Genomic DNA, 24,851 nt, shown 5'->3' on the forward strand with positions numbered 1-24,851 from the left:
ATGGAATTCTGGAGTTTGGGGTTTGTGGCATACTGCAAAAAATCATGAGCGTGCCCAACAATTCTGCAGAGGACAACTCTCTGTCCGGTCCTTGGGGTCGTTGTAGGCCTAGGATAGGGGGGTCAAGGGAGGGCAAAGCTCGGGAAGGTGGAAACAACATGAATGCCTGTAAGTACTGTGTGCAGGAACATTTGGAGATTCGAGAAGGTTTGGCTATTCTACATCGTTGTCTACATCAACAGCAAAAGGAGGCTCTGGCCATGCAGGAGCAGCAATTGGAAAAGAAGGAGTGCATCCGTTAATTGGAAGACGAGGTGGATGCGTTGCATCAGCAAATTGAGCAACTGAAGCTACAAATGGAGGAGAACAGCTAGAGAAATGAATAAGAATTCACTAGACTAGATCTGAACAATCCAACGCTGATGGAGGAATAGTCTGTTCTCTCACCTAGTTTTTGAAAAATGCTTTTGAATGACAAACTATCAATGTATGTATTTACTATTACAGTTATGTCGAATGTATAGCCATAGGCTACCAAAAATGAGAATTTTTTGTAGGAAGCGACTTTACCAACCAGCCGCCTCCGCCGACCTTAAAAGGTGAGTGGGCTTGGCCCAGGCAAGTCACTCCTCGCAACTAGTCAACGCCCTCGCTTAGGTTTGAGCACAAGACCTCACCATTTTTACGAGTCCGACTTTACCAACCAACCGCCTCCGCCGACCTTAGCGCGATTTATATATATAAAAACACTACTCATTCTGGTTTAAAAAAAAACTTTAGAACATTTGATTTGATTTTTATTTATTATCAATTTAATTTATTTATTTGTATTTTATTGGTTAAAAGCAATACGGTCTTATTGTGTCATCATTGCATTGGGCACTATGCCAGTCAGCTGTCAACAGAGGTGGGAGTATGTAATTCTGCAAACATAATGTGTGATATCAATGAGCGACAGTTAAGACCAAATCGAGAATTGAAGTTTGCGACATACCATATGGATAATGTGGAAAGGAAATCGATAGAGATAGTTATATGGACTCCATTTCCAATCCATGGGCATAGTGTTATAAATAATCATATTGATGTTACTTATATTTATGTTGCACACTCCACGTTGGCACATTACACATGGCTCTTGCATTTACTCCACAATGCAGGTAGTAGATGGGAAGCCCGAAGAGAAGTATATACATTTGCAAACGAGTTGTCTTTAGTGAGACTTTTTGGAAGGTTTTCCAATGGGTTTTTCCGGTCTAATTTCTCTAAAATCTGGCAAGAATTTATTGAAATCACAATCTTGATGGGTAACCCCTGCACAGTAGAAGTGCCCTAGGGGTTTTTGAGCATGGGGAATCCATATATATAGTCAAAAAACCAGTTTAAATAACACAAATCAATATTTCACATCAAATATTTCGGCCGGATTCCAACACCAGAAAGTCCAAAAAATTAGAAATAGTAATGTTTTGTTATTTTACTAATTTTTTATTTTCATAAAAAATTCTTGCATTTACTCCACAATGGAGAGAGTAGCTCACACGTGTGAAGAGATGTGTATTGTGAAATAGTAATGTTTTGATTTTTTTTTCATTATTTTACTAATTTTTTATTTTCATAATTTTTTTTTTAAATGGTTTATATATATATATATATATATTTCTATTTGTATATTAAGTGAATTATCCAGATTAATAATACAAATATTTTTTATGATTAAAAATAAATAATAATTTTAAGTTAAGGTATATATTAATTTATAAAATCTAATTTTTTTTATTTCTATATTAATTGAATTGATTGAGATAGTATCATAAATTTTTTTATTGATAGCTTAATATAAATACTTTTATCTCTTTAATTTAAAAAATGCAACACACAATCGCTTTAATTAATTTGCCATTTAATATCATCATACATATAACTATATGTATGGTTTTATGAATGGTTGATCCATTTGGGCAATAAGCTTATATCCCAGGTAATATCATGTCACTGTGCAAAAAGTCTTGTATATGGTTAATTGTGTGTCAGCTCCAAAGCTTGCATTCCAGATGCACACAGTGTCCAATTTTGTTTGTTTAGTTTATGAACTTCTCCAGCTTTTTGAAACTTTTGTTGTACTATCTGTTATCTTTATATTATCTCAATAAATACAATCTGCTCCTGCTTAAAGACTTCGAAGACCTTTTTTGACGGTGCAGAACAACAAGGAATTTGTGGCTGCGGGGTTCACATCATCATGGACGAGAATATGCAATATTTTATCTCATGGAACGGAGGAAGAGGCTCAAACAGCTTAGCGGAGATGCAAGCCCTTGCAGGTCTTCTTGCTTTTTGCACTTTTTTTGACATTCAGTCTATTTCTATCTTTGGTGATTCAAAATCTGTGATCGACCATGTCTTGGGCTCTAGCCACATCAGATGTCCCCACCTTGCTGGCTGGCTGGACAGGATTAAGTTTTTCTGGGGTCTCATGAAAAACTGCTCAATCCAGCACATATACCGCAATCAAAATCAACAAGCGGACTCTCTGTCAAAGGAAGGCTTGGTTCTCGGGACTGGATCCTGGTCCCTGAAGGTTTCTCTCGATGGGCATTCCTGGCTCATTCAAGATTTCTCCATTCCTGGCTGCTAGCCCCTTCATCTTCTGCCTCTATGTGATTTGATCATGTCATGTTATATCCCTGTTTTTAGATTCCCTTATCTAAACAGATCTGGTATGTGCCGCTTCCGCATGGTATCGTTCTATATTTGTCACTATGTATGTCACTATGCATGTCACTCTTTTTGGGCATTTTTGCTATCTGTTTTGCATCCCAAATATCAGGCACATACTGCTGGTATTTCTACTATCTGGGTCATACAGCGTCTATTTGCTGTTTTTTGTATCATCTAAACTTAAATTCTCTCAATATAATCTATATAATGCTTTTTCTTTCTGAAAAATCTCAATATAATACAATCATGCTTTTTCATTCTGAAAAGAAAAACCATATGTGCCTATTGCTGTAATTTAATGTGATTGGATTGACTATTGTGTGAACGAACATGGTAAAAATTGCAGTTCATATCGTTGTAATGTGATTAGACTGGCAATTTTGACAAATTTCTTAAATGTGATTGGACTGGAGATTCTCACGTAACCAATGAATCAGTGCCTGTATTTGCCAAGTTTCAAGCAATCGGCTGACGCAGATGGGCTTGCTAGACTTTTTGGAGCGTCTTCGGGGCCAAAACTGCCGACTTAAAGTTTCACAGCGTAAATTTCGAATTCCAATAAAAAATTTGGAAAATATACAAACAAGACTAGCGCGTGAAACTACGAGGAAAGAATCAAAACCCACCTAAGTCACTTGGAAAATCACTTAATATAAATAGTTAATTGGTAATCACTTAACATAAATAATTTATTGATAATTAATTTTAGCAAGCCAATCTCAATATCGAATCAATACATTTTTTCTTTCATGAATGTAACGAATGTCAAATTTTTTTTTTTTCTATGTAAAGACTAAGCTAATATATTAAGGGAAAATATTTACATAGAGGAACTGGCCTCTGAGGATGTATAGAGACACCCTCCATCTGAAAAGCATCGCAGGTGCATAAGGCTGCCTGATTACAGAGATAGATACAATAGAGATAAGCATGGACAACTCAGCAGCATGTAGTCCTCTGACTTACAAGAGAAATTCCTCCAAAAAGAACAACCGCAGCATAATTATGAAACCAAAGAGCCTGTGCATGTCTCTCGCACCTTGCTGCTGATATCATTGTGGCATTAGAGGGTAGGAAGACAGGTGATTCCAGAGATCTGGACACCCTACGAAATCTGGGCATTCCACTACCCCTAAAGAAAAACTTGACATCTCTGAAAGAAAGAGACCCCTCCAAAACTCCAAAATTTGATCATAGTGCAGCAACAAAAACAGTAGTTTTAGCCTTCGAAGGCTCACCTTATGCGTTGTTGTCAGAATCTGGAAGATTTGCATCTTCGTTCACTGGCTGGCGGGAACCCGGAAGAAATTCTGGCGGTTGAAGCAGACCCGGAACACGAGCAAGCTCCTCAGGATTGACAACGCCTGGAGGAGGATTAGCATTGCCAAAATCCGCCCTCTCTGGTGTCATCCCAGCCTGAGCCAGCTCCCCAACATCTTCCTCCTGACTGTCAGAGTCTTCCTCATCCTCCTCTGTCGCAATGACAGTGATCAGCAGAGACACTTTAGAGCGATTTTTCCGACATCTGAATGTGAAGCTGGAAGTGTGCATTTGACTATCTTGCGGTTCCGATTCCTCAGAAGGAGAAGACGGAGGCTCTACCATAGCCAATGGTTGAACTTCCCGTGCTTGGACCTCCTCCCTTCTGCGAATACCCCAGACCCCTCCTCTTCGCGGGACTCCACGCTGTCTCGGTGCCATGAGCTGTGATGCTTGAGGGCTATGAACAGTATGAAGCCGAGATTGCCCAAACCGCACTTGAACGCCCTGAACCACCCCAATGGAAGGCTGAACCCGATAATGAATTCTCACTGCAGATTTCTCCGTCTTAAAACGATGGAGCATCCACTGAGCAAAGGTATGGCCTCTGCCCCTTCTCACATTTCCAGAACTCGCACCTTCTCCTCTTTGCTCAGAGCAGAGCAATATAATACCGCTCATATACCCAATCTGGAGCATAGAAACATTAATGTAATTCCCTGAGCGCCATTCTCTGGAAACCTCCATTCCGAAACCCAACCAAAATGCGTACAGAACAATTACATTCCCTCGCGCGAACCCATCGCCCCTCTGCCATGACGTTCCCTCGGCCTTTAATATCATTAACTCTTGGCAGAGCCACCTGGTATGGCCGTCCTGCCAAGTTTCATTGTCATGCCAGTTGCCCATTGCTGGTAGTCGAGTTGCCACCCGAAGTGGACTCAAAAGAGAAGATAGGAATACTTCACTGGCATTTATAGCATTTATATCAAAAGGTGCACAGAGATCGTGTTTCGGTTTTTTTATTAGATTTTCATCATTAATCATTTTTCCTTATTTAATATTTTTAATTTTTAATCTACAATTTAATTATATTAATTATAGTATATCAGTTTCTCCTCTCCTTGCAATAAATGTTCCTGCGAATTTATATTATTTTTATTTATATAATTAGATAATATTTACATTATAAAATAAATTGTCTTCCAAATTTATAACCCACCTTAATTCTACAACTCCAATCTTATTACTAAAACACATAAATTTATTTTATTATTTTTGTTTAAGATTTCTTAGGTTATTTTATTATTATTATTATAACAAGCATTCATGTTTTCTAATTATAAAAATATAAAAGTGCAACATCATTAAATATAAAAAAATAAAATAAAAAAATTATTTGGTTGTTTTTGTTTTTTTTCTATTGATACAACCCTAAACTAAAATCAATTATGTTGTAAATATTTAATGTGATGTAATTGAATGAAATTTAGTTGAGCCCAAAGCTTTAATGAAGACTTCTAGACTCTTAGTGTCACTAAACACATTTCGATATATTTGAGTATGTTTCACTAGATGTTAAACATGGCAATAATATAGTCATGTTCAGTGCATAGGGGTCTCTCCTGCTCTATTTTTGGGCTTGACTTGAAGTTTCTTTGCTCAAAATGTACAGAGCAGCAACTGCATTAGCTTCTAGAATTAGGTTTGTATCAAAAACTTTCAATCGGGTCTATTTTAATGATATGGGAATGATAGGACTAGTTATGTTGGGTAGCACTCTACATGATTAATTTAATAGGGTTTAGGGTTTAAGTTTTGTTAAGTTTACAAATCTCGTCCAGAGTCGGTATATACTATAATGTAAACTTAGTATTCTTGTGTGTTATTCTAATGATTTAGTGTTACATGTCTTATACATGGTATAATTGTATCCTATTGTGATGATTTAGTGTGACATGTCCTATACATGTTATTTGAGGTTTTATAGGTTATTTTGTAATGATGGTTTTATTGTCAACCATCATTCAATCGTGCACTTGTAGCACCGTGTCAGATCTCTTTCATATTGATGACTATATGTCAAGCAATCTTGCAAAGTGTCCACCAACTCTTCAAATTATTCAATTGTGCGTTGAGCCTCCATCTCACATAGTCTGTATTGTTATAAAACAATGCCTCGAGCTCATACATTCCCTCTTGTTATAAAACAATTCAATGACAACTAAAGCAATTGACCAATAAATGCATTTATTTCAATAGACATCAAATAACTCCCGGAAAGAATTAATCAACTAGCCACATCATAAATACATCTATAATACAGTGCACTGCACGAAAAATTCTCTAGAAAGATGGGCCAATTTCATACCACAATAGTCAATCTACCTGGTCCACTCATACTCTAAATTCAATGGTACAGTAAACTACATGGCAAATTCTCTGGGTAAAATGTGCCAATATTGCACACAATAGTTAACGGTTTTGTCTCATTATATTTTTATTGCTTTTTACTTTAATTTAAGTATATTTAAACTAAGCGCTCTATAAATTCAATGGTACAGTAAACTACATAAATGTGCCAATATTGCACACAATAGTTAATGGTTTTGTCTCATTATATTTTTATTGTTTTTTACTTTAATTTAAATATATTTAAACTAAGCGTGAGGGATCGCGAACTATTCGACCTTGTTTTATATTCTATTGAATAATTTTCACAATTAATTTTTTCAATTCGATTCTTTCACTTAATTAGAATTGTTTAATGTTTATATTTACTTAATAATCATATATATGCAATTTGAAATGTAATCTGAATTAGCTTGAATTTTATTATTTAGTTTTTTTAAGTTTTCATTTAGTTTTAGATTCAAACACTTCAATACATTTTTAGATTATTTTTCATCATATTCTTTTCTTTTCTTTTTTAATTTTAATTATGTTTTTTTATATTAATATTTATTTTAGATGTCATGTGTAAATTTTATATTAAATATTAAAGTAATTATGCATTTCCCTTATATTAAAAGTTATAAATGAAATTAGATTTTTTTTAGTTTCAATTACTTTATTTTTATATAAAATTGAATATGAAATAAAGGTGGAAATTAAAATATTTTATTTATGTTAAATATTTATTTATTTATTTATAGTTAAGTAATGTGAGTCCTTAGATGATTGGCATGCCTAACCTATGACTTGAGTAGCGGCAACCTAAGGGTATCTAAGCCGTCAAAATTATTCAGGGCCTAGACCGCACCATCTCCTAGCATCACTTTTTGCCCACAAAATTTAGAACCAATAACCCTTTGCCGTAGCCTAACTAGCCGAAGGAATTGCCCGGAAAGTTATGGAAATTCCGGTCATATTTGGAGAAAATCGAACAAAGATTTTTGTAAATTCAATTTATAGTTGTTAAACTTCAAAATTTTAGGTGCCCTAGACATTTTTGATGGTGCTGAATCCATTTTCACCATCAAAAACACGATTCAAACACTGTCTCAACAAGATTTTTTGAAATTTTTTTACCCAAATTCCAATCACTTTTGGCCGTCCAGGAAATTCCTCTGCCTCGTTAGATGACTCCATAACCCTTTTACCACAAAATGTATTAACAAAAATCTATTATATACCTCATAAGCTATATTATATATATATATATATTAATTTTAATAAAAATACTATTTTATTATTTTTTAATTTACAACCTTTTTTCTATTTTATTATTACTATTAAAATTACATCACTTTATCATAAAATATATATATAACTTTATTATAAAATATATTTTATATATAGTAATATATTACTAAAAATAATAAAATATATAAACTTTATTATAAAATATATATTATATATAGAGTAATATATTACTAAAAATGAATAAAACATATTATGATGATGATGATGGTGGTTAGCGTCCGCTAAGACCTAACATTGGTCTATCGGACCTAAAGAAACAAATTATTTATTTTGATTTAAGATTTCATTCCTATGCTCAAAAAGCTTGGAGAGAAGCCTCCGGAGCTCACTATAATTTTGACATTGAATAAGAGAAATTGTTTACCAAATAGAGATGAGACGGTACTATACTTTAGTTTTTTTAATAAAATTTTAAAATTAAATCTTATCCGTAAAAGATAATTTTGGGTCGTCTTGGAGTACATAGGTTGTTAGACTTTTGAGATTAAGGTTGTTTTTATTTTATTAAAATTAAAAAGTGAAAAATTAGGTTTTATAATTAGATTTTTATAAATGGTTGAATTTTATTAATGTAATTGGATTTTAAGGGTGTTTTTGGTATAAGGTTTAAAATTCATGATAGTTGAGAGGAGAAATAAAAAAATCTAATTATGTTAAGGGTTGGTGTAGTCCGACTTGGTTTGATCCTCTTGTGATTTTGATGGCTATATTCCACGGGATGGTGCTTTCTTAGATCACATGTTAATTTCATAAATCAAATGCATGCTTACAATGAAATCAACCTCACTCTCATCCCGAAAGCAAGAGCTTGTAGTATATAATAACTTAAGAGCACCACATAGATTACTTTATTATTGAGCTCAAACATGTTAACTTACAAGACTCAAAACCAGGTGAGGAGGATCACAATAATTCTACCTAACCACTGAAACTAAACTTAATTAACACACACACATGTATTCCAAGAAAAAAATCATACTTTCTATTTCGCTAAAAATGGAAAGTACATTCCATAGGAAATCATGCCACAACATAACATCAATATCTCCCCCTTATCTTTCTCAAATTCTTCTTCCATGTATCTCTCTAATTTGTGCCTTTCAAAATATATTTGATTCAAAATCTTGATGCATTTATAAATAGTGTCGATCAACAGTCATTTGATGACAAAATACTAATATTTTAGCAAATTAAAATAAAGTAATGTGTTGACTATCAATAAGTAAATTATCCTTGAATTCTTCCAACAAAAAAAAGAGTTTAATGGAAGACTGAGGGTCGATTCTAAAAGTGTATCTACCAATATATTTTGTTCTCTATATATATGCAGAAATGAGATAACATGAAATAAGATGATCATCTCCATAGGCTAATTGGCTAAGGCTTCAAGACCCAAACTTAGAATTTGTAATGTACCTTACATCCAACTTATCACTACAGTTGAATCCTTAAATTCTTGCAAATTTTCTATGTTCTTTGATTTTGTAGTTCTAAGTAATGAAAATAGAGCATTGAACTTCCTAATGTCATTGGCGATAGCCCTTATACTTGCTTTATCATTAATAGAGTGATTTTTAAAGAAGCACATAACAAATATGGTCGCACAACATTGACCCCTCTCTTGGTTGGCTCTATCAAAAAACCCCAAGGATGAGATCGATCAATGAGTGGTCAAACAGAAATACAACGAGTTGATTGAGTACTACCCTTTGGAGGTTTGATCCATGATAAGGCACAAAGAGCTACCAAATATAGGGATAGATATTTATCCTCAAACACACACCTATTTCAAGATTTCCATATCCCCTAAGCCACAACCTAGGGGAAAAACTAATACTTTTTCTTACCCAACCTCTTTAAGAAAGATTTATAGCATGCATCTACGAGTTGATGAGTAAAGGGGAAAATTATGAAAAGATGTGAAGGGTCTTCATTAGCTTCACGACATAAAGTACAAGTCGTTCGGCCCTTGAATCCCCTCTAGATCATTTTAGACCAAGTTAAGACTCAACCTTGAAGTATTATCCACAATAAGAGAATGCTTTTTAATGTCATGTTAGATTGCCAAATCTTTTTTGTACCACCGTTTTTTCTCGCCTTATCCATTTACTTTTAATGACTAATAACCCAACTTTGTAGTGTAAACTACATTCGAAGCATTATAAACCCAAACGAGTTCATTATCACCAACCCCTATCCTTGTGTGCACTAAGGTTAATTGTGATGTAAATTGAGCCCATTGAGTATGCAAAGTCTCATTAAGATGCAAATCCTCAGTGGAAGTGCAACTTTGCTGCCAAATTGTAGTGAGTTACTCTGCAATATTATTTAATGTGGAAAGAAATAATTTGCACCAAAATAATATATGACTCCACCTTTTCTTGTAACAATTTGTAATTCATAATGCCATAGTTGTTGGGATTGATGTAGTAGTCCAAATACTTGACCCATCATTCAATAATTGAACTTGGCATACAAATGTCTCCAGCACTTGTCTCTTATCTTCTTCAAAAATTATGGAATAAAAATAGCATATTTTTCTATATGTACTAGCATCCTTGTAGTACTACCAAAAGTTTTTATGAGTTCATTAAAAAATTATCCTTCAAATATATTATAACAACAAAAAAGTATAACATTATCCCATCATTATCCCATGGAGAAGACACGCATGTTTGGCTTTAATCATTAATATACTAAGGCCATTAGCAACAAGGAGGAACAAATATGGGGAATGATCCCACCCCTTTCGCAAACCTCTAGATGGCTAGCCATTACCAAAGGTATAAGGAAATTATTGGTTTTTGGAGACTCAATGCTTGTAATAAAGTAAGTCACTAAGAAAAAGGTTGGAGGAGTAATTGCCAACATCGTAATACTCCAAAGGATAGCTTTGCAGTTGAGGAAATTCAAAGAGATAGAATTATACCATGTATACATTCAATTGAACTCAGAAGCACACAAGCTAACTAATAAAGGAGCAATCTTGAATCAAGGCATAATGGAGTTGGAGTTGGGTCAATCACAAAAATTATTCACTTCTTTACCATGATGAACTCAAAAAATATTTAGTTAAAAAATATGGCCATTCCGGTCATCAAAATGGTGAAATAAAGCATCAGGAAATTAGTGGGGGGTCTACAAAATTCGACACTCCATGCTCCTCCAGCCGGTGGCTCGCTTCAAGGCAACCTATTCAACAACCTCACTGTGAGAAAACTGGTGAGAGAAACACCATACCCGATTGACACCATCAATTCTAGATAAATAACTAAGAGCAAACCTTGACGAAGAGAGGCGAGGAACCTTGGAAAAATTTGGGGCTCTATGGAACCATCCCACAAACCTAGAGTTGAATGCTTGCACTAGAAGCCTTCACCCATTACAGTCATTCTAGCATTGATGCCTCTTATATGCAATAAACCCACTATTACATGCTGTCGCTTCCCAAAACTCCTTGCATTTGATCTTGAGGTGGGGTGGAGCAAGGCGATGAATGAAGCCCATGTTAATGTCGGGTGTAATGACTGATCAACCACACACTGGATCCTTTGAAATTTGCATTATTGATAAGACCAACATGCGATAGGTGAGGTGATGAATGCTCCCAAGGGGGAGATAACCCATAATGGGCCCTTTCATATATAACTAGGAGATTGGAGAGAGGGAGGAGGACTCCCCAACCTAAATACTTGTAGGTAGGCTAGCCCCCACATTAGCTTGGTGATTTGCTTGCTTATTATTATGGCGTAACACGTGGAATAATTATTTATAGTTGAACTTCTCTAGATTCTGAATGAATTTTCATGACGATAGATTGTAGCTACATGTCCAGAGGAAGGGTGTTGCTTAGGATAATATTAATAAGATTTGCTGAATCCCATACAATTGTAATTTTGCTAATTCCTTTCTTGACAACCACTTGGAGTCCTTGAAAGAGAAAATAAGCTTTAACCTTATTATTGGTAAATAAACCCATCCCCTAAAAGAAAGATATTTCCAAATATTCCTTGGGGTGAAAAAACACCCCACTCTTGCCACCCCTCTACTCAAAATATTTTATAAAAATAATTCGAGTAATTAAATAAAAATTCTAATTATTTTATTCTAAAATAAGCACAATAATGTTATATGCAAAATAATTAAAAATTACTTTATAAATAAATAAAAAATATGTTAAAAATTAAAACTTACCATATAAGCGAATCAAAAATTTGTTGAGAGAGGAAATAGTGCATAGGAAGAGCTCTCACTAATATTCCAACTCAATTGTTGACCAAGACTTCACCACATCGCTCGTAATAGAGTGAATAGCGTCCTTTCCTCATTCCTCATGCCACTGTTTACTGGTGTCATGTACCATATGTCAATGGAGCAGTCACTCATTCTTCCCAAGGGTAAAATATAGATGTCTGTGAATGTTAGGGTCACATCCAAGGAATAAATAGCACCATTATATACTTTGTATTTACCTAGTTTCTTATATTATTTGTAATGCTTGCTTATTGCATTTTATACTTATTTCGTCTTTATATTTGCAGCCATCAGTGATTACAGACAATCTCTGCATTTCCAGATTCTGAGTGAAGAGAAGAAAAACATTCAACTTCAGGTGCATCCACCGTCACCAACTGCCTTATTCTTTGAAATTTCACGTCTATATATGTGTCTATAGACATACGTTGAATGTTTGAGATTTGCTTTTTGGTATTGTGATTAACAACTGTTTTGTATTTGCCCTCTTAGGTGATCAGGGGTGGAAGAAGAGATACAATTTCCATATTCAATCTTCTTGTTGGTGATGTTGTACCCCTCAATATTGGTGACCAGGTATATTAAAATTGCCAATGTACTAATACCATAAATGCATGCTTCATTTTGGACATTGAATGAGTGTGCTCTGAAAGACGCATCTTTCCTTTACAGGTCCCTGCAGATGGCATTCTTATTATTGGACATTCCCTGTCAATTGATGAATCTAGTATGACTGGGGAGAGCAAATATGTATGTACCTCTCTTGCTGGTCTATTTGCATCTTGGCCTATTGGCAAAGCAGGGAATTTTTCCCAGAAGCTTGTGATGCTAAAATTTGTAACACTTGCATCAGTCTATGACTGCCTCTTCATTTTTCTTTTTCTTAATAGGTTGACAAAAATCAGAAAAATCCCTTTATGATGTCTGGCTGTAAGGTGGCAGATGGCTATGGGACCATGCTGGTGAGTTGTTATGTCTGGTTAGTCGTTTGAAAATAGTTATGCTTCCTGATTGTGATTTAAAGGAGTTGGTCTGAACTTCAATCGCCTTTTTTCAAAATTTCAGGTAACTGGTGTGGGGTTAAATACTGAGTGGGGTGTATTAATGGCTAGCATATCAGAGGATAATGGCGAAGAAACTCCCTTACAGGTCTGACTTATCCGGCTTGTTTAATTTACATTCTATTCTTTGCCATTGGTGGTACCTTAACATCTTCAACACTCACAGAGAGTCTCCTGTTTCTAATAGGTTCGCCTCAATGGTGTTGCGACTTTTATTGGTAAGGTTGGAGTTACAGTGGCAGTTGTAGTCTTTGTTATCCTCTTGATAAGGTAAGTGATACTCCCCTTGATTGTTTTGCTCTAAATTATTTGTGTACTGTCATATGTTCCATTCACTGACTGTACTTTATGTTTTGTTTTATCAGATTTTTTACTGGACATACAGAAGATTCCAATGGAAAGCCCTTGTTTCAAGCAGGAAAGACTAAGGTTGGAGATGCAATTAATGGAGTTGTTAAAATTTTTGCAATTGCGGTAGGCCAGCATGTCCACTTCAATAACTTGCCAGTTTTGTGTTTGGATGGATGGTTTTTATATAATCATTGATTTTGTTGTTTACAAAAATGTTTGTAATGAAGAGAGGTACTAATAAAAGTATTTGTTTCTAGGTCACAATTATTGTTGTTGCAGTTCCAGAAGGACTTCCATTGGCAGTCACCTTGACGTATGACTGATCACAGAAGTTTTTAAAATTTAGCTTATTCAGATTAGAATTTAGTAACAATCTCTGAATTCTTTGAGAGCTACTTTTTTTTTCTTACCATCTCTTTTTTTCATTTCTTGACAGTTTAGCTTATTCAATGAAGAAGATGATGGTTGACAAGGCTTTGGTTAGTATTTGATTCAAAATAATGTATTATGATGGGTTGATGGGTGATTTGGGTTTTCAGCATTCTAAAAATTCACAAATCGCAGGTACGAAGGTTGTCAGCCTGTGAGACTATGGGTTCTGCTACGACAATTTGTAGTGATAAAACAGGGACACTGACCATGAATCAGGTTGGTTATTGGCATTGCTTAATATTAGTGAACATGATTCTTTCTTATTTGTGTTATCGGCTATATTAAAAAAATGGCATGGCCCAATTTACATTCTTGTTAATTGTATGTGAACCTTAACCCTATGAAATAACAAATCATACTTGGCTTGCAGATGACAGTTGTTAAGGCATATGTTGCTGGCATGATCAGGGAACCACCAGACAGTTCAGAAAGTCTCCCCTCTGTTGTACAATCCCTTCTTATTGAGGGGATTGCCCACAATACTACAGGGAGTGTCTTTAAACCCGAGGTAAAATGTTAGAATCTTTTTGACCACACAAGTCCGAGTAGAAACAGTTGGAGATCAAGAAATGCTTAAACTCAATATCACTCACTTTTTATTGCATAGTGAACATTAAGCAACTGTTCCAGAAATGTTTGTTAAATCCACACCAGATTTCTATTGAACTTTTTATTTCTTGTTTTCTTTCTTGCACATAATTGGAAGCTTCGATAAACAAAACAAAACAGCGTTCTTCTTTAAGTTAAGATGTCAAGGGTATCTAATTTGTCAAAATCACCGAAAATTTACATGTGGTCTCATTCCTCTTGAACTCATGCCATACAAAATGAGCAGATCACAGTGAGAATTAAATCTTGGTGGCTGACCGGAAACTCCGGTGACCACCACTGAGTCCTGTTGGTGCTTCCATTGAGAATTGAAAAAATAATAGATTACTTCTAACCCTTCTTGTATTCCTTTGAAGGTTTGTTTTGCATGGACAAATCATGGTATAGGTGAAACATTGTTCACAGCTGTTTTGGTTGTGGACTATATAAAGGAAACCAAAAAATTGGAAGAAAAGTAAATAGATTTGAAGGGCCTAATGATTGTATCTTTTAGTTTCCAATCTTATGTATGTTACAATATTTGAGACATAAGAGGACAGCATTTTAGTGTGTCAGCTATATAGGAGCTAATGGATAAGGAAGATGGCTTCCTGTCCTATTGATAGTCAAGATAAGCTATTTATAGATCCTTTTGTACAAGAAAGTTACTTCTACCAACCCAACTGGGTTAGAAGAGTTGTTTGTTTTTTGGAAAATGTTGATTCTATTAACATAAATAGTGTTACACAAATAATATACAACCAAGCACAAGACTATGCAAAGGCCAAGCAAAGGGTCTTTAGGTCCAACTGCATTTCAATTAGAAAACCTCTCACATATTTTAGTAAAAGAGTGCTTTTAATTTGAAATGATAAATTTATCTTACTGAAGAATATGCTCCTTAAAAGAAGCAAGGCAAAACACATTACTAAAATCTTCACATTTAAGCTTCCAGAAAATATGCAATGCAACGACTCTTATGCAATGCCAAGCACCCTGGAAATTATGAAGTGCAATGGAGTTGACATTAGCTAGCAGTGCTAATTTCCAAGAAATCTTGCTAAATAAAAGATGACACCAAGTATCACCAACAAAATTCTAGCAGCCTTGAACATACCTACAACTCTGAAATAAATAAAGGATCGTTTCAACCTCACTACAATGAGGATTGTTAATACAAAATGTAGTAGGCCTGGTGCAAAGCCTCACTAGGCAATCTAGATCTTATGGAAACAAAGATATCAACCACTACTGTCACCTCAATGGCCTCTCGCCAGCTATTTAGTGGTGGATATTATCCCCACAAAGGACTCTTCCCTAAAGAAATCACCTAACAAGATCTTCAACAAACAAGGGCTCAAGGGTGATATAAGGCCTAATGGATATTGGGGAAGGTACTAGCAAGACATTAATGGCCATGATAAGAGATACAAGTGATCAAACACACTTTCCACCAATTCCATAGACAAGAAGAACGCTACTCAAACTAGGGTTTTATTGATATGCAAGTTCACAAAATGCAAAAACATATAGCAGTGAAGAAATAGCCTTTTCAAAGATAGATTCAACAAGGTATCAAAGGCTATCAAGGGGTGAGCTAGGGAAAAGGAAACTTTGGGAGTTTTTAATGGTTTAAGATGCATAAAACAAAAAACCAAGCCTAGGCATCAATCCTAATTTGGGGATAAAGATGCAGCAAGTGTTAGGTTTTGTCTTTTTAACTTATTCAATGCAATTTTTTGCAATATAATAAAGATAGGTAGATGCAAATTTACCATACACATGCAAATTAAACCCAAACTTTAACCCTAGCTACCACGAAATTAGGAAAGAGAGAAATTTAGGATGACCACCACAGCTGATTAGTGCCTTATCTCAATTGAGTAATGGAGTCAATTAGGGCAAGGTATATGATAAAAGGCCTTGGATGAAGAGGGTGGAAGACTAATTTTATTCTCTTAAAAACCCTAGCAACTTCTCTATATGGGATATTAATGGTCAAGGGATGCATAAACCAAGTTCCCTTGATGGATTCTTGCAAATCAAATTTCACATACCATATAGAATCAAGATTTCAAGAAAGATATTGCACTTTTTAATATGGCTCAAGTATAAACCCTAATTTTGAAAATATAGCATACAACATGGAAGATAATAGCAATAAACTTACACAATTTCCACAAAAATGACTTCATCAATCCAAACAAGTCTCTCCATGCAAAATCTCCCTCCCAAGACAATTCGCTCCATTAGATATCCATTGCTTCCAAGAGAAAAGTACAAGATAACTAGTGTGCACTTCTCAAGAGAGAAAGAAGTGTATGCACTAGGAATGCGTGATGATACAAAATGAAAGTGACTTCCCTCTATTTATATGAGGGCAACCAAGCCACTTTTCATAATTTTACAAATAAAATCCCTAAAAGTTTGCTTGAGTGTTGAACTAGGTCTAAAGGTTACAAGCCGGCCTTAAGATAGATTTAAAACATAACAAATACATCAAAATATCCCATGTGTGAAATAAATGCTCTCCAACATGATTTCATCCTCCTAGAAAGGATAGTCGCCATCAAGCAAGTGATAAAGTGGTCCATGAGTGCTCCTCACTCTAGGAAATCATCAAAGTGCATGGTTACATCTCCAAGTAACATCTCCTCCACCATGACATCATGCCCAAGGTCGCTCATGTCACCCTTCTAGGGCATCTAGGGATGATGTGGTCACCTCTAGGGAAAGCATTGGCATATAGGCGTGATATGCTAGCCCTCCCAAGTCATCTTGGTGGTCTCCATCATCATCTAGGCTCTGGAACAAGGCAACATCCATCAAATAGGGTTAAGTCTTGTTTGGGGGTGTCTTGGGTCCATCTAGGTACATCATCAAACAAGCCGATGCCTTGGATTCTTGGCTCAACGTTTCAACATGTGCAACAAGGGGCATACAAATATGCCATATGCCATGATCGCATGTTTGAAGATGGGCCTCCCAAATATAAAGGTATGCCTTGTCATTTTGAAATTGAGTATGGTAGTTTGCTTATCATGGACACTTCTGGGCATGGATTAATGGGGGGATTTGGTGGAAATGATGGGCTAGGTTTGTGCTTTTGTCCCCTGGACTCCTTTTAGGAATTAACATTGGATTTTAGTCCTGTGGGATCTCTTTTACTGACCATTTGGTTTTAGGGATGGTATTTCACGGGAATCCCCGACTTTGGTTGCGTGGTCTCGCTTCCTTATCTGCTTATATTGCCCCCTTGCCATTCATTATTACCCCATCCATCATTTCTCCCACATGGGTCCACATCCCTCCATCAGGTCCACATACGGTTAGCTCGTCCCTTCCCCTTGCCCACGCCTTGGGTCATGGCGTGGAATGAAGCTCGGAGGTTGATGAAGCTTAAAAGAAAGTTAAAAGCATATATGGCCACATTCAACAGGAAAAGTACCACAAAATGCAAAAAATGGTCTGGACAAAAACATGTAGCACGTGGGCAAAAGCTAATACATGAGCTCTACCCCATCATCGTGGCCATCACCCTGGTTCCTACAGGTTCTATGAGCCTTTTTCATCATATAGGAACCCATGATCGTCCCAACCCGTGGTGGGCGATGAACCGCCCCACCTTAAAGGGGGGAATTCACTGCTATATCTTATACAACATGCTCTAACCCCTTGAACCCTGAGTAGTTAATCAAAGAAAATCATAAAAAGGAAAAAGGCATATAAATTAGGGTGGAAAAACCAAAGCCAGGGCGCCTCATGTACCATGATTGCTCCCTCCTACACATTATAAACCCAAGTGTGGGCTTCCCTCTTATTAGCTACCCTTGTACCCCACCATGTGACCCAAGGCTGCCCCTTTTTATCCCCTACTTCATTCACATATCTATCACGTTCCACCACCTTTTGACAAATGTAACGTTGACTATATTATCCCCTTTAGAGTTAGAAACCACCTAATAAGGCACTTGGCCAACCCCATTTGGAGTTTAGGAGACATTGGCACACCCCGAAGCCCATTATGGAAGGGCAGGCCATTATGAAGTCCCCACTTGTGGTCCATGATTAGGTAAGCTCATTTACTCGATTTCTCTAATGACTTGTCATACTGGAAAGCTAGGGGACACATTAGATCTTATGCAGGATTGCAGATGGTTTCCATTTGGATTTGGTCTCCCTATACGGGGTCCTAATCCTCTAGAGGGCTACATTGGCACATGTAGGGTGAGCGTTGAGAGCCATGGGCCTCCACAACAACAGATTGCACTCCATGGATCCCCACAACCATTCAGAGATTGCTCGTGGTTCACTTATTGGACGAGGAGGATGCACTTGATCTATCATGCCCAGCTAACCCTAGATCTACACCATACGCTTGGCAGATGATCCAGGACTTGTACGATGATGTGGAATCACCTACAATATCATCCTAGCCCTTGAAAATTACCCACAAGTATCTTTGATTTGTTTGGAGACCCATGAGGACACTTGTGTGCCCCCACATGTCATTTGGAGAACCACAGGTTATTACAAGGGGCCAACCCCTTGTCCACTACTTTTGAGGGTCCCATTCTTCATTGTGGCACCCATTGACCTTATTAGGCCTCTTAGAGGGCCCTATGACATGCATAGATTATTATTTGATCTCTTGAGAGGCTTACCTTTTTCATTTATGATCTAGTTTGGTGGGCTTGTCACCAAAAGTTGTATTATTAGCACATTATTTTATTTTGGGGCTTATGTAGGCCACGGAGGCTAATTTGAACTCCTAGGATGTTTATAAACACACGTGACGTGAGATCATTTCTGATCATCACTTTGGATTGGATCTGTCTCTTCTAAAGATAATGTCACACTTTTTCTGGAGGATGAATTGGAGCTTTTATGGATGAATTTTGATGTATGGTTGTTGGTCTATCTTCTCTTGGAGCTTCTCTATTTTCATTTGTGAATGGTTGGATATACTCTACTGCATGTAAGTATGAAATTTTGATGTTATTCTTGTTATTTTTTGTCATATATGCTAGATTGGGATTTTCGTTGTTTTAGGGCTAATTTTTGCATGCAATTATTGCTTAATATTGTGGAATTGTCTCTATTATAATGTTCTCTCCATGTATGGGCCATGTAGTGTGAGCGAAATCTCCTAGGGGTAAAATTTGACCTTGATAAGCCATTCCTCTTGTGCATTTGAAGTATAAAAGCTGCAAGATTGCTTTCACTTGACCTAGAGGGTTTGTGAAGTAATTTTGAGGCCTCCTTGACTGAGAACCAAGAAATCTTACACAAAATCAACATAGATTCCATTCTACCAAGGATTAAGGCATTGATCTACCAAGGGTGGTCACCAAAACTCTCATTCTTTCACCTTCTCCCAAGTCTAGCCACATTGGGGTGCTTAGGGAATCAATTTCCCAACAAGATAGCCACTGAAAAAATTTGATCTCCTAGGGTCTCCTGCGCTGGCCTTTCCTCTAGCCCTCCAAATTTGAAGACATTCTGATGGTGGAATTGTGAGAAAAGCCAAGCCCTAGCTCCGAGACCAAAACTTGCCCTGTCATCCCCAAGGCTACCACTTCCTAGGGTCAAACCAACATCTTTGAGTAATCATATTTTCTTTGATCCTCTCTCCACCTTGTCTAGGGTAAGAATATCATTGGTTGCTACATTCCTTCCTCATACCCTAGATTGGGTCCACTTGGCCCTGTGTGGTCCCACTCCTTTGAAAGACCATTCTTCAAGAACCATTCGGGATACCAATTCTAACAAGGATTTTAGGGATTGGGAACTCCTTCACATGTATTATCCCATAAACCTAACCCTCAAATATTCTCTTCCTTTCCCTAGATTACCTAGTACCTTGCTTACAAAGTAAGCAATCTTTAGCCTTCAAATTTTGGGAGAGGGTTATTTGGGTCACTCACATCCATTGACTTATCCTTCATTAGTGACTCCACACATACCGGGTCTCTTCCCATCGGTGAAAGTCCATAAATAGAAGGGAGCCTTAGCTGAGGTGACAATGGGCTAAGACTCCATTTGTTGCCCTTGGCCTAACATTTGCCCTTTAGGTCCCTTGCTAGTTTGAGCGGTAACATGTACATAAGAGCGGAGCTTTCCCAAGCACAATAGCTCGTAACAATGGATACAAAATGAGAGCACAAAGCTCTATTATATAGAGAAATGAGAGGAAATCCCAATGTAGCAACCAAGTGACAAATGGCCATGGAGAAGATCCCAAGAAAGGAAATCAAATTCCAAGTGTGGATGAGCAATGCCAAGTGTGAAGCCTCCACCAAATCGAATTTCATATGTGGTCCAAGCAATCTCCTCAAGGAAATCGAATTATTCAAGTGTGAAGATAAGCAAAGCCAAGTGTGTAATGAGAGGGAGTTAACTCCCAACAACCAAGCTGATCAAGTGCCACCTCTCCAAAAATGTCTCCTCCAAGCCATGCATATATCTCCTCAAGGAATGTGTAGGCCCTCCTTGAGCAAACTTGTGGTAGATGATGATATGCCAAGTGTAGAAAATGAGTAGTCCATGTGGAGACAAACTCCCAAGAAAATCTCATCAAATATCCTCCAAATATTCCCCACATGTGCATTTACTCCAAGAAATTCGATTTTCCATGTCACTAGCTCCTTCATTAATTGCCAGAAATTCGATTTCCTTGAGTGGGCCATGAATTTATGATGCAAGGTGCCAAATCATCCTCCACTTGTCTTTTGACTTGAGATAATTTCCAAGTCATTTTCTCACATGGAGCTATTTATTTTTCTCCGTTTAATTTATTTATGGTTTAATTTATTGCCATATTTCCCACTAAAATTAGGAAAAGTGGGTTTTGAGGGTCTAGAACACATTTTTAACCCCTCAAAGTGTGTCATAGTAGAAAGTTGAGGGTGAGAGGTGTAATTTTGAGCACACATACCCCATACAACTTCTCTAGATGTCACTTATTACATATTACATTCAGATTTTATTCCAATTTCCACCCTGCAGGAAATTTTAAAAATTAAAAAACTACCCCCTAGACCTAATCAAATTCCACAAATTTTTTTGTGTGATCTAGTATGGTAATATACAATGACCCTAGACACTAGGACTCACCCAAGGCCTCACCATCAAGCCACACTCCGACTTTGTGGTTATGCTTGGAGGAAAAAACTCAATTAATTATTAAATCCTCACAAGGAAATGATAATTAACCAAGTGAAAAAAACCTACCAGAGTAAACTCACTTAATGACAAGGTCCCAGGCCACCCAGGTCTGTTACATGACTCGACTCCTCATACTAGTATCACTTTTACATCGTCCCCACAGGGCTTGTGGAGTTTGAGTACAACTAAAAAAAATGAGAAGAAGAAGTAGATTTTAAAAACTTTGATGATGTGATGATATTTGATGGTACATGAAGCCTCTGATACATCCTTAGGCATGGAGTCTTCAAAAATATTTGGGTACACTTCAGTGGTCAACAGGTTGTAGTCGCTATGCTTCTCCAGAATCCTTCTGAGAACCGAAAGATGTTCTTGAAAGAGAAGCTGAGGACCACCAATATGCAGAAGGGTGAAGGAGTCACTCCTTATCTCACTAGAATTCAGAATGTCCAAGATGAGCTTGCAATATTTGGAGAAACACCTCACGAGAGTGAGCTAATGCGTACAACTCTCAACAGTTTCACCAAGGAGTGGGCAACTTTCATCCAAGGTATCACTGGACGAGATAATCTACCTGGTTGGGATCGATTGTGGGTCGATTTCACTCAGGAAGAGATGAGGCTTGCTCTGGTCGAGAGTAATATCAGCGACAACAGTAGCATAGGATTGAAGTGTGAAAGACAAGGAGAAAGTAGCCCTTGCATTGAAAGGGAAAGCGAAGAAAGGTCCCAGTCAGGGACAAGGCTCAAAGGGTGAAGAAAAGAAGAAGAAAGATCTGTTGAAGATCAAATGCTTTAGATGTGGTGAGTTTGGTCACTATACTACCCAGTGTCCCAAGAAGAAGAAGGGCAATAAGGAGAAGATAGTAGCTTCGACAAAGATCCATAATTTGTTCAACAAGTTGGAGGACAAATTTGTTTTCTATGCAGCTATACCTCTAGGAGAGAGGTGGGGAGATCTTGAGCTCTAGTTCCCAGAGTTGCAGAGATTTGGGCAGGATCCATGGAGGATAGCATCAAACAGATGTTTCCTCGCAGATCAATACCTTAGCTATAGGTGCCCACAGTTTTCAGTAGCAGATGGATCAGTGTTAGCATGGCGCAATCAGATCTTGAGGGACAATTGCAGAACTAGTTGCAGTCAGTTATTGAGGGGTGCAGAACCAGTCAAGACGTAGAAAAATACTCAATAGACAATGCAGAGGCTAGTTGCAGTCAGAGACTTAGGAGACAGTTGCAATATAGGGACACAGTTGATTCAGAGTTTTGTTCTCAGTTGCAGTAGTTGTAGCAGCAGTAGCATGAGATCAGTTGCGGCACGGAGCAGAGTTGGCAGAAGTGCAGGAGGCACAATGTAGTGTTAGCAGCAACGCAGATGCAGGATGGTTCAGCTAGAGGATTGACAACTGAATCAGAGTATGTGCAGTGGCAGGTTGTCACAGTTGTCAGACACCAACAACATGAGGGAAGATGTTACAGGTGAAGACAAAGAGAACACCTTCCTCGCTAAGAGGGAGTGTTAGTTTTTGTAGCATCGGACAGGTGTTCTAGTCTCAACTTTGGTTAGAGAGGCTAAGAAACACAAGATCTCCAAAACCTAGAAAAGGTTTTGGGAGAAAACACCCATTTTTATTGTGTGTGCTCTATTTTCTCAGTTCCAAATTTATTTCCATAGTGCATTTTAATTTTGGTGAAAATTGCAGTTGTGATTTTATTTGTTGTTTGCCGTAATAACAAATAAACTGCACATATTAATATTCAATTAGAAGAATAGTTTCCAATTGCTGCAATAGAGTTGAAAATTTCACAAAGTGATCTTTGTTGATGAACAACAAGTTATCTTCTTACACTGCTACATTTCAATTCCAAGATGATAATATAAACATCTTGGCTGCATAATCAAAATCATTCACTCAATCCATATGTTTTTTGAATTGAGTTCAATACCAACAATTGATCTTACCTCAACTGCCATTATGCATTTCTACAATGTTCTTTCAGGTAGCAAAACAATATGTCAACCAAATAACCAATATCAAAATATTAATATCTGACTTACCTTATCATGATGGCTTGCTCATCAAAGTATCAACTTACTTGAGTCCTTTGAGATCAACATCCTTTTGTATGATCCATCTCCATATTGTACAAGGTTCCTTCTTCATGCATCCATTTTAATTAGAGTGCCCATGGATCAAACTTGATTACCAAGCTACAACATCTTCCTTGGAGTTGTCATTTTTAACTCCCTTTCTTTCTTTCGAAGACTATACTTGATGTTGATCAATATTGTCATATTTGTGCCATGCAATCTTGTGAAAGAGTCTTGATCTCCATCCATTCCAAACATATCAAATTTCTTCTTTTGATCATCATGCATCCATGTGGAAGACTTATCGAACACACTTTATTTTTAACTCTTTCTGCAAGATTCTGATAGATATGAACCTTACCCTAGAGAAGAGTTACTTAAAATAGGCATACCTTTGCTTCCGTATAATCATCTAGCCATCCTTTCTTGAATGAGCTTGCTTCTTGTACCTGTCAAAGATAGATTCCTTTTCCTAAAAGTAGAAAGACTTTTATTATGTCCTTCACACTGCAACTTGACCATCTGCATTCCTTCATCCTTCAGAGGTATTGTTTCCATATTGGATGGAATATATACCAGTCATGTCATAATGCTCTTTCCAAGAACCTTCAAAATGATGGTTCTTATAGGATCTTGATGATCCATCTTTGCAAAATGAATACCTTTAACATGATGTTAGACAAATGCTTGGATGAACAATAATATGTAATATGGTCCCAAACTTCTTATTTTTGAAAGATAGATGATTCCTACCAAAGTAACTTGATTTGTAAACTCTAATTCTATTATCATATGTTTTTATCTATGATTCCATGTTTTTATAAAAACCAAGACTCTCCTAGAGTATACAATGATGCATGCTATTCTACTTAGTAAAAGAAAGACAAATTTCATAAAGAACCTGATTGAGATGGAGCTTCCTTCAATAGTAAATATCCTTGAGACCACCTCCTTTCGGCTTCTTTTCAGGTTCTCCTTTTTCTTCAGCCATGTGAGCTTCACTTCTTTCCTTTCTTTTGTTGTTCAGCTTGTTTGGGCAATCCCTGTTAAAGTGTCCATACTCATTGCATCCAAAGCATTGAATCTTGGACATATCTGTCTTCTTCTTGGACTTTCCAAACTTCCCTTTCTTCAACTTCTTGGACCTTGCAATAAATGCTTGAGACCTTTCATTTGATTCAGTGTCATCCTTTGCCTTGATCTTAGATTCTTCCTAGATAC

General features: G+C 36.8%; 1 protein-coding gene across 1 annotated transcript in view; it reads left to right on the forward strand.

Annotated features, from left to right (window-relative positions):
- The window catches only part of LOC149241474 (calcium-transporting ATPase 8, plasma membrane-type-like), a 209,618-nt gene that overhangs the window by 80,443 nt on the left and 104,324 nt on the right, over window positions 1–24,851 (forward strand). The window contains exons 8-18 of the mRNA XM_089370556.1: window positions 12,228–12,298; window positions 12,433–12,516; window positions 12,613–12,690; window positions 12,831–12,902; window positions 13,006–13,089; window positions 13,189–13,271; window positions 13,367–13,475; window positions 13,610–13,665; window positions 13,789–13,831; window positions 13,917–14,000; window positions 14,155–14,292. Of these exons, the coding sequence (XP_089226682.1) occupies window positions 12,228–12,298; window positions 12,433–12,516; window positions 12,613–12,690; window positions 12,831–12,902; window positions 13,006–13,089; window positions 13,189–13,271; window positions 13,367–13,475; window positions 13,610–13,665; window positions 13,789–13,831; window positions 13,917–14,000; window positions 14,155–14,292 (902 nt within the window). The remainder of the gene's footprint in view (window positions 1–12,227; window positions 12,299–12,432; window positions 12,517–12,612; window positions 12,691–12,830; window positions 12,903–13,005; window positions 13,090–13,188; window positions 13,272–13,366; window positions 13,476–13,609; window positions 13,666–13,788; window positions 13,832–13,916; window positions 14,001–14,154; window positions 14,293–24,851) is intronic.

The sequence above is a fragment of the Pinus tabuliformis genome, chromosome 8, assembly GCF_031772625.1.
Source record: "Pinus tabuliformis cultivar Carrire ecotype Pingquan chromosome 8, CPIR1, whole genome shotgun sequence".
NCBI lineage: Eukaryota > Viridiplantae > Streptophyta > Pinopsida > Pinales > Pinaceae > Pinus > Pinus tabuliformis.